Source organism: Elephantulus edwardii, unplaced genomic scaffold, assembly GCF_000299155.1.
Source record: "Elephantulus edwardii isolate Elephantulus edwardi_28Jun2011 unplaced genomic scaffold, EleEdw1.0 scaffold00068, whole genome shotgun sequence".
Lineage (NCBI taxonomy): Eukaryota > Metazoa > Chordata > Mammalia > Macroscelidea > Macroscelididae > Elephantulus > Elephantulus edwardii.
Window position 1 is genome coordinate 8873983 of NW_006399818.1, and position 11695 is coordinate 8885677.

An 11695-nucleotide genomic window follows, 5' to 3' on the forward strand; every position below is an offset into this window, starting at 1 on the left:
ATGCCAGCCTCATTCTACAACAGTGGCACCATATAGAACGATGTCCTTCTTTAAGGACTGGTACCTCCTGCCACGTGCCAAAAGTATGTAAGATGGAGCTTCAGAATTCTAGCCTCCAAAGAGAAACTTGGTTTCATCCTCTCCAGCACAGACCTCTTTGTTTTCTTGGCCGTCCATAGTATGTTCAAGACTCTTCTCCAGCACCACAAGTCAAAGATATCAATTCTTCTGTCATTCTCAGTGATTATCCAGCTTTCTGATGCATAGCAAGTAATTACAAAGACTATGGACTGGATAGTGTTGCTTCTCCATACTCTGGAAAAGTCCCTCACAGCAGATTTACCTGATGCAATTATATTTTCCAGTTCTCATCAGAGTTTCACTCTAGTCCCATTAATGACTGCATTTCCATTTCCTTCTAACAAAATTTAATTCCCTATAGGATTTTATCAATAGATTTGGTAATTACAGTACACTGGGCTCCTGTGTCCAGAAGTCACAAGAATGTTTTTTATCCACGATCAGGCCACACATGTGCATATGGTCTTAGCAGGCCCCCTGCTAAGGATTGAACCGGAAGACCCTGGCCTTCTCATTAATCCGTATCTTGATTAACTAGCTGAGTTGCTGCGTTAGGTGATTCTGACTAGTTTTCCTCATCATTAATTACCTCATGAATAGGATGGATAGAACAGACAGACTTCTTTAGGCCTTCTTGATATTGGGGGAGCAGAGGAAGCCTTCATTGGCCCACCCAGCCTACTATAGTGCTTCCTTAGAACTTTTGTTTCAACTCCATCAGTGTCTGCTCTGTTTATCCTGTTCCTGAGTAACCATCTAAAAAATCTCCAATCTATTAGGGTAAATAATTTTCCCATAGTGTCTCCTTCTGTTTGCCTACGAATTACCCTGATGTTCCTTGTATCCTTAAAGCCCGTAAGGTTGAAGTCTTTTCAATAGAGTGGACACACCTTCTTCAGTTTTTGTCTTGTTCGCCAGTAGCAAAGCTATTTAAGATTACCATGTTGGAGGAGCCCCTGTAATTTTCCATCTCTTGCATGGCCTTTGTAAGGGTCACATTCTTTGGCTGAATGTTCTCAGTGCCATATACTCCAGCATCGATTGCATGTGTAGAACATCAACTACTTCGAGAGTGTTCCATTTGTTACTTAGACAAGGAAAGGAGCAGTTTCTCGTGGAGGAATAAAGAAGCCTAATCTCACATCTTATCCACTCTATCAAGCTAATCATCCTCTCTGGGATAATCTGTTGTGTGACTGTATCTTCCACTGCCATTCACCTGTTGTATGGATAATTGTGGGTCTAGAATTAACCCATACATGTTCCTCCATTTTTCAGCATACAGAAATGCAGATGGTACTCTTCTTCAATTCATCACTCTTACAATCTGTTTTAATAATGATTCCCCCAGGAAGCTGTTGATAATGATCCACAAACTTACGTATTTCCTCTAGGCCTTATCCTCTGGTTCAGTAATTTTTGATCATGCCTATCTGCCTCCCAGACTACTATGTGACTACTGGTCAGAGGGACATTTCTGGTTACTTGTGCATGGTTTTCTTTCTTTCCCAAGGGAGCCTGAGATCAAAGAGCTTAACTCTGTGCTGGTAGAGTTTTGTTCAGTTTTTATCTCAGTCATCTCAGTTCGTACATTCTTTTCCTTTGCATCTGCTGCTACTGCTGATAACAAAACTTAGGTTTTTGTAAGTTCCACCCTTTCCTTATTGTCCTGTATTTCTACCTGTATCCATTTAACCAGTTTCTCAGGAGTTTGTCCTCTTAACTTCATATCTTATAAGTTAATTTTGCTTTCAGTAACCGTCTGCAACACAGGAGTTGGATTTTCCTTAATCCACCCATACTCCAGAGGTTTCTTAGCCTTTTATTTATCCCCTTTCCTCCAAACACACATATTACAGAGTCTGAATCTTTATAGCAATGCCTCAGGCTTTCCACCATTGTTATCAGGGTCTTGTTCCAGTCTTGCTGCCCAATGTGAGAAACACACTATATCTCTTATCCTAGAAACACACTATCTCTTATCCTCGTCCCACAACTGTTGATGATTTGCAAAATACAGTCAGAGTAACTGGAGACCTGAGGTAGCTACCTAATATAATGATTAGAGAAGGGAACTTTTTTTTTTTTAAAGCTTAAAACAGATTTATTAAGGGGGCTTCCAGGTAGGAGTCCTTGGTCTGGAGACAGACAGACCAGGCGAAAACTGCGAGAAGCCAACTTTTAACCTAACACTGCATGCACTTACCTAAAAGTAGAAACAACAGATTTCTACAGTATTTTTTTTTTATAAAATTAAAAATATGAAGACGATGTTACATAATTTTTTTGATAGTACACATTTTGTTAATGAGATGGATGTAACTATTTTCAGGAGAAGTTACTGTTTTGCTTAATTGGAATTAGTTTTATCTACCTCCCAAATTAATCATTCTTGCCTCCAAAGAGCACTTTGACTATACCCTCTACAAGACATATTTCTTTGTTCTAGAGTGCTCTTTGGAGGCAAGAATGATAAGGCTTCGCCTCACATACTTTGGGCATGTTGCTAGGAGGGGCTTCGGAAAAGGAGAGGAAGACCCTCCCAGGTAGATTGATACAGTGACTGCTGAAGTGGGCTCCTGTGTGTCAGAAGTGTGAGGATGACACAGGACAAAACAGTGTTCAGATCTGTTTTTCGTAGGGTCACTATGAGTCAGTGGCGCCTGACAACCACCCCCTCTGAAATTGCTCTAGTCCATAGCTGCTAACCCAAAGGCAGGACCTCTCTGGTGGTTCAGCCTCACCAGCCTCTCCAAGGGAGAAAGATGTGCGTTCTTTTCCTGTGAAGTCCTGTTGAAGGGTGAGCTATGAGTTGGTTTTGAATGATTGACAGTGAGGATCACCCGCATCACTTAGTCATAGTCTTACAGCAAAAAAAAAAAAAAAAGCAATTTAGAAATCTTAACTGTTATATTACAGGTACTGTGTTTCTAAATTGAAATATTTTGTTATTGAGTATTGTTGAATTGGAACTGACCTAGAGTTTATTCCAGTAGGTTTTCAGAGGCAGTTTGATTGTATGGGAGAAGATTGCCCATTTTTTTCTCCCACAGAGCATCTGGTGGATTCAGACTGCCTTCCTTTGAGACTGCAGAACAGCTGCTTTCCACTAGGCCACCAGTGCTTACTTAAATCTTCTATTAATTCAAAATGTAACTTGCCTGTCACCAGTAGGAGCTTAGTAGCGTGGTCCATACTTCTCTGGCAGTTTGAATTCACCAGTGACTCCATAGGAGAAAGATGAACATTTTCCTCCCATATGATTTTCAGCCTCAGAAATCTAATGGTGGCTCAGTTACAAGTTGAATTGACTTCAGTTGCAACCAGTACTGGAATAGTTTCATTTTCAATTAAGTAGCAAGTATCACCAAAAGTAGCAAGCTGTAATGTACCAAAAAAAAAGTTCTACTTTATAAATGTAATTATGAAGTTACCCATTGTGTTTTTATTTTTTGTTTTAAGGCATCACTTACACTTGAAGAAAAACAAAAATTGGCAAAAGAACAAGAACAAGCACAGAAGTTGAAAAGCCAGCAGCCTCTTAAACCTCAAGTACATACACCCATTGCCCCGGTCAAACAGGTCAGAGTTTTGTTCTTTGTAATTTTAAGCATAATTCAATGGCACATAACAATAATAACATACAATGGCAGGTTTGGAAGCAGGAGTGGCATCCACTTCCTGAACAACATGCCTCCGGAAACCCTGTGGGCTTTGATAAATGTCGATAGTTGTAGAAGGGCTTCATGTCTTTTGTTCATAGGGTCGCTATGAGTTGTGCTTGACTCAAAGGCAGTCAACAACTCGTAGGAAGGAGAGAGTATAGAATTTTGTCTAAAAATGGATTGCAAAGAACAATTTAGTGTCTACTTTTCAAGAGTTATGAGCATAAAAAAAACAAGAGTTATGAGCATAAAGGATTTTTCAGCAACTCCTCCATAGCCTGCCTACAGTAGAATGTTCCATCATGGTGGTTGTTACTGATAGAGGAAGTGGGGCAAATAGGAGGAATTCTTTAAAAAGGATTACAGTAGTCCTAAATTCAACTCTTTTTGCCTTCAAATCATCAGTATACATTTTCAGGTATTCTCGGATTAAAATGAATTTGCTAATTTTGGCTTTTCAGTGATACTGTTGGTTAACATCAAGCCAATTCTGACTCATGTGACAGTCAGGTTTACACATGATCTGCACTGAATGACTGTCTTGTCATCTGGCATTTTATAACAGTACTGTGAAGTCTGGCATGTGATTGCTTTGTAATTGACAATATACGTCTAACAGTTCTGAATAATGCCAACTGTGATGGTTAAGGTTACGTGTTAGCTTGACAGTGGTTTGGCAGTTACATTATGACGTAGTTGTCCTTCATTTTGTGGTCTTATATGGCCATCCTCCTGTTTTACATAATAACTGATTTTTGTAGAATGATCTCGCCCTTTTAATAAGTGAGAAGGTATGATTTAATTCAAGAAGACTTACTTGTGTGACCTGATCTGTATTTATTTTCTGCTATTTTCTAGACGTGATTATAGGTGTTGGTACTATGATAGTGAACAAGATCCTTATTTACAAGGATCTTTGGAGAGTTTATACTCAGTGATTTCAGTGAACAAGATCCTTATTTACAAGGATCTTTGGAGAGTTTATATTCACTGATTTCAGAATAACTTTTATCCTGAAAGTAACCATTAAGTTATTTTTGTTATCCCTTAATCATTAAAATTCTTCCTCTGGGGAAAAAAAAAATTCATTTGCAGGTCAAAAAGGAAAAATGAGAATATTATATAGTCACTTACCTGAGAATAGGGACAACACATTTATAGGGTTTCTTTTGACAAAATTAAAAAAGTAAAAATTATAATATAATGGTTAATTTTTAAAAAATATTTTATTATTTGTATGTGTGCATGTGTGTACCATCAAATTGGATCTGACTGGTACAGAGGAGATTGTCCCTTCTTCTCCAGCAGAGCACCTGGTGGATTCAAACTGTGAACCTCTGAGATTGCTGTTTTGTGCTATTTAGTTGCTTGCAACTCAGTGACCTCTGCGATTGCTGTGCAGCTTTTTCTACTAGGCCATGAGAGCTCCCTTAATGTACAACTTTTTTATAATATAAATCTTATTAATGAAAAGAATGAATTTATTTTGGAGGTAGATGATATTTTGCTTAATTGAATGCAAATTTTCTTATGAAGACCACACAGAAATTTTAGCCTGTGGACAGTGATTGATTGACTTTTGGTTGCACTTAATTAGTTTAATATATCCTGTATCATTTTGTTTATCAAATGTTTAACCAAGAATGAAATAATTTGGGCTTCTTGAAGATAAAGTACTTTCTTTTTTTTTTTTTTTTTTTTTAATATAAAATACTTTACTTGTATTTTGCAGACTAAGGACTTGACAGATACCTTGATGGATAACATGTCGTCTTTGACCAGCCTTTCTGTTAGTACTCCTAAAATTGCCACACCAAGTACCTTTGCTTCTGTTTCTCCTATGGGCCTTGGCATGATGTTTTCTACACCAGTTGATAATACAAAGAGAAATTTGACAAATGGTCTCAACGCCAACATGGGCTTTCAGACTTCAGGATTCAACATGCCAGTTAATACAAACCAAAACTTCTTCAGTAGTCCAGGTGCACCTGGAGTAAACAAGATGACCCTTGGAACACCTGCCTCTTTGCCGAACTTCAATGCTATGAGTCCTGCTCCTGCTGGCTCGAAGCCCACTCAACAGAGACCCACAGATATGTCTGCCCTTAATAATCTTTTTGGCCCTCAGAAACCCAAAGTTAGCATGAACCAACTCTCACAACAGAAACCAAATCAGTGGCTTAATCAGTTTGTACCTCCTCAGGGGTCTCCAAGTATGGGCAGTACAGTAGTGGGAACACAGATGAACATGATGGGACAGTCTGCCTTTGGAATGCAGGGTAATCCTTTCTTTAACCCACAGAACTTTGCACAGCCACCAACTACTATGACCAATAGTGGTTCAGCTAGCAATGATTTAAAAGATCTCTTTGGGTGAAGTGTCTTTCTCCAATTTTTGATGGACGACTTCAGTTTTAATCATGGATAAGCTGTTTTCATCTCTGTGTAGTTGGCTTGGAAGAGCTTCGGGAACTTGAATGGTTCTGTGACAGAAAATTCCATCTTGTAAGTTGTATAAACTCTTGACCAGTTGTGTTTTTAAAGCATTGAGGATTTTTTTCCTCTTACCAACTTCTTCAGATTTTTGAAGACCTAACCCTTACCAATCTCAAAGAAAAATGATCAATTAAATATCTTGAATAGTAAAATTTTTTAACACATGATGATTTTAGTTTGTAAATCTTGGTGTTCTAAAAAAACTGAGTTGATTATAATTGCAGGTTTCATCTGTTAAGTGCTACGTGGTATACAATCTATCTTCACAAGTCACAAGTCTTCATTTCAATATGTGAAAAATCTTATGCTGTATTGATTTGTTTGCATTCGTATGACCAAGTGAGAAAATAATAAGCTTAAAGAAAAGGATCAGGTTATTTGCTTTTCCCAGTCTTATGAACATCTCAAATATACTAGTGTTTAGTACAAAAGACTGAGCAAATATTGCAAAATTTAACTTACTACATTTTATTATTATTCCAACTTCAGGCATTATTAGCCATCTGAAATGCAAACTGATCATTGTAAGTTATATTTTAGCATGGTCTGCCTCAAATAGTAATGTATTTTTCTGCATTTACTTGGCTATATTTAGAATCACTTTTTCCTACTGTATCATTAAAAAAGTATATAACTAATTTGTACAAATATTTGACAAAACACTCTGATGTGACTTCCTTGAGTACTGCCTTCCTATTTTAATTTTAAATTCAAACTTCTGAGGTTACAGCATCTATGAATTGCATTTTCAAAAAGATTTGTAAGAGATAAACTATATTTCATGAGTAAATTTTTGAGATTTTTTTCCCGTATTGTTTCAAATGTAATGAACTTCTTTAAAATTGAGCAATTGTATCTTCTGGCTACCAGCCAGTTAACTTTCAGTTGTGATAAAGTCTAGCCTCATCAGTTACTGTTACTGAAGTGTAATTGTTTCTTTTCTAGGAATTTCAGGAAGCTTTTCTTTTAGTGACTTTATGTTTGTATTAGACCCTTAGGAAGGGAAGAGTAAATTACAATCTTCTAACAGGAAAACATGATTTGTTTTCCACAGCCTTTCTCCAGTGTTTTCCTTTAATTTCTTGCTTATTTAACCACAAAGCCTTATGCTATAAATGTCGTTTGTATTTTGTTAAATTATATTCCACTGATTTGTGATAACTTAAAACTTGGCTTTCAAAGAACTGTATATGTGTTATAGTTGCTGCCATCAACTTTGTGACTTTTTGAGCATCTAGAACCAGCAGTCATTTAAAATAAATCATGTGAAGAGTAGTGTGCTGGTATGAAGTTTATTCATTGAATATGAATATTTAGTTCATTCAATACACATACATATACACACTCAATATATATTTTGAATATAATGTACTTAATAATTTGGTTATAAAACAGTTATAGTTTGATTGCTGGCAGCATTTAGTAGGAGGGTACTTTTAAAAAAAATAAAAGATCAACTTTTACATCTGATTTCTGTATGAACTTTATTAAATTGTATTAGGTAAAAGACACAGGAATGCTGAAAACATCAAGAAATGTTAGAAAAGTAAAAATGTTTTTGTTCACCATGCTTGCTGCTGGGCCAGGTTATATATCTATCTAGTTTATTACACAGTATTTCCTTTGAGGGAAAAAAAAAACCCAACAAACCCTACATGTGAAATAAAACTGCTAAATAATGAAGGATTTTTTTTTCTTTGTAACACAGTAGTCATTAATTATTAAGATATTGTTTTTAATTTTGTAAGATAACTTGATGTCAGTATTGAACACTTAATTAGATAATGCATAATATTGTATAATTTGGACTTCTAAATGAAAAGATCTGTAATTAAGGAATTTTCACATCTTGAAATCTGCTCATTTATTGGGGTGATGGTGCTACAATTTTATAAAATTTACCTATACATTTTTCTACTTTCTTGAAAGTATTTTACTTAAAGTAATTTCCATTAATTGAATTGTTCCCATTGCCTTTTGTTCTGCTGAGAAATTGCCTCTGAAAATAGACTGTGCTATTTTAAAGCCTTATATGTTTCTATATGAACATTTTCAAAGTTCTAAATGACCTTAACATTATTTCAGATACTGACAGCATTCAAGTCCCTTGTCTTTAGAGTAGAGATTGGTAAATTTAAAAAAATACTTGTAGACCAAAATTATAGCACATATTTCCTTTCAGTTGAATTGGTTCTATTTTCTTCTTATGTGGAAGTGGGTAACACATGTAGATGATGTACAGTAGAAAGTAGTAATAGACTGTGTAGCTGACTGTGTTTTGTCTTTTCTTTTTTAAAAAAATTTTATTTGTGTTTTGCAATGCTTATAACCTTTATTTACACTGAGTAAGTTAAATAAGTTTTGTTTTGGTTTCTTTCTTTTTTTTTTTTTAAATCTGTAAAATACCTCAAAATTGCTTTTGCATCTTAAGGGGAAGTCTATGTGAAGTACCTGATAGCAAGCACAGAGTATGCACCAAATAAATTTTAGCTTTGATAAAACTTTTCATACTAAGTTGTGATTTCATGCTTTGTGAGTTACTAGTTTTGTATAACTTCAGCACAAACAATAAGAATCCAAACTAGAGGCATAAATAGAAACTTGTACAACAATGTTCATAGCAGCATTATTCACCATAGCAAGAACACAGAAATGGCCCAGGTGTCCAACCACAATGGAATGGATTGAGAAATTATGGAGGGAGGAGTTGGGAAAGGAAAGGGGAAAGATCTGGTGTGAAAACAATGTATACAAACTTTCTAAATATATATATATATGAATCCAAACTATAAAGCACAGAGTGAAATACCATCAGAATGCTGCCTATGAAAGAATCACCTTATATACAGAGATTGATATTAACGGGGGTGTGAGGGGGAATACAACAAGCCAACGACAACCAAAGGAACAGGAGTGGAATAGAAATAGACATCAAGGCAGAAAGCACAGAGGACAAGGAAAGAGTAATGAGTCATCCAACAAAAAGACATGATGTTCTGTGCCGTCAAGTCACTTGTGACTCATAGTGACCCTATGTATAACAGCTCTGAACCCTGCTCTAGTCTGTGCCAATCTTACTGTCTCTGACATACTTACCCTTATAACCCCAGTCACTGAGTTAATCCTTGCGTCATGTCCAAAGTATGTCAGACAGGCCTTCAGAATCCTTGCCTCCAAGGAGCAGCCTAGTTTCCTCCTCTGTAGGACGAACCTGTTTGTTCTTAGCAGTCCATGGTATTCTCCAGCACTACAGCTCAAGGCATCAATTCTTTCATCATCCCTAGTTGTCCAGCTTTCTGACACAGAGTAAGTAACTGAAAGCTGTGGCCTGAGTGAGTCTCACCTTAGTCTCCATACTGACATAGTTGCTGACCATAACATTTCTGTGCAGTTCCTAAAAGAGCTTCAAAATACATAAAGGAAACATTACCAGAATTGAGAAGAAAAAAAAACAACCCAGAATAACTGTACAGTAATAGCAGGCGACTCAGTGGCACATAACTACACGGTAATAGTAGTAGACGCTAGCGTACTATTTTCAATGAAGGTGAGAACAAGTAACCCAAATATACAGAGAATCACAAAACAAATCAACCAACTCAACCTCATGAATAATAAACATTTCTCCCAACAGAACCACAATGCACATTGGTTTTTTAGTGCACATAAATCATCCTCCAGAATAGACCACATGTAAAACCACAAAGCACAATTCAAATTTTAGTAACACTGTAATAATACAAACTATCTTCTTGGGTCCTAACATTGCAAATCAATAATAGGAAAATACCAAACAGACATGGAAACATCTTGCTTAAAAACGACAGTGTAAAATAAATAGGAAAGTTTTTCAAAATTTTTTTATTGGCTTGCTTGTCTCTTTACATGTATTTTGTGTTTTTACAGTCATTTACATTGTGTGTTATTCATGTATATTGTGTTTTATATAATCGTTCATATACATTGTATTTTGTATAATTACCATTGCTCTGTGTCTGCTGTCACCTCATGCTTGCAAATCCCCATTGAAACTTTCCCATTCATTCACTCCCTCCACTCACTAACCTCTACCATCCTAATGATTGATTCCCCCACTTTTCCCTTTTCTGCTCCCCCCGTTGCCTCTAAGTACTATTTGAGCCTACATTCCCACTAGTGGGGATATACCTTAAACAAGACAGAGTTATGACTCAAATGGATGCATGCACACCTGTGTTTGTTGCTGTGTTAATCACAATAGTAAAGAGATGGGAGCAGCCCACCTGCCCATCAACCGACAAGTGGGTAGAAAAACTGGTACAGTAACACAATGGAATATTATGCAGCATTGAAAAATGCAGTGAATTTATAAAACACAACATGGGCGATCCTGGAAGACATTATGCTAATAGAAGTCAGAAAAGGGCAAATACCGCCACAATAAAACAAGACTGACATTGGAGGTTGGGGAGAAAATAGAAAAAGAGTGGATAGATAATGAACATTGCATTAGAACTGATGAAGGGACTGTCTGAAAGGATTAGTCATGTGTATGACAATCTGAAACAAGAATTCTATTGAAGAGTAGATTGAGGGAGGAAAATGCAACAACAAATGAAACCTCATTCTGTAACCTTTCACGACAATTACACAAAAAATTGAAATGATTTCTTAAAAGCAGGTAAGAATGAAATGCAACATTCGTTAGAAATCCAGTAAACTCAGAGGTCAATTTCTAGTAATAAAGAATCAAATCGCTTAACCCAATAACTACAATTATGAAGACAACAAAAATATACAAAACCTACAGTATATGTTGTTATGTACCACTGAGTCAACCAGCCCATAGCCACCCCTCTAGTGGGTTTTCAGAGGCAGTAAATCACACAGCGGGGGATAGCCCGTCTTTCTGCAGAGCAACTGGCAGGTTTTACCACATTGGCTTGGCAGTGCAATTCTTTACTATCAAGTCACCAGCACTCCTACATTATTTAGAAGGAAGTAATTATTATTTAGGAAATAACAATGAGAGCACAAACAGGTAAAAAAGAAGGCTTTAAAAAAAAAGTTTTCGCTAATTTCTGAGAAGAATGGGAATCCCAGAACACTTGATTGTACTTACGCAAAACCTATACTTACACCAGGCAGCAGTGGTCAGAACAGAGCAAGGAAACACTGCATGGTTCAAAGTTGAAAAGAGTGTATGCCAGGGTTGTGTGCTATCTCCATACCTTTTCAATCTATATGCAGAACAGATCACATGGGAGGCTGGGCTCTATGAGGAGTGTGGCATCAGGATTGGAAGTAGACTTAACAATCTATGATATGCAGATAACAAGCTTGCAAGCTGAAACTGAGCAGGACCTAAAGCGATTGCTGCAGAAGGTCAAGGACTGCAGCCTTCAATATAGATTGAAGCTCAACATCAAGAAAAGAAAGATTCTTACCACCGGGCCAATTGGCAGCATCATGAT

General features: G+C 36.6%; 1 protein-coding gene across 1 annotated transcript in view; it reads left to right on the forward strand.

Moving 5' to 3' along the window:
• SCYL2 (SCY1-like 2 (S. cerevisiae)) overlaps positions 1–7076 on the forward strand; it is a 73509-nt gene extending 66433 nt beyond the window's left edge. The window contains exons 16-17 of the mRNA XM_006888518.1: positions 3544–3663; positions 5479–7076. Of these exons, the coding sequence (XP_006888580.1) occupies positions 3544–3663; positions 5479–6123 (765 nt within the window). The 3' untranslated portion in view covers positions 6124–7076. The remainder of the gene's footprint in view (positions 1–3543; positions 3664–5478) is intronic.
• Positions 7077–11695: the final 4619 nt, after the last annotated feature.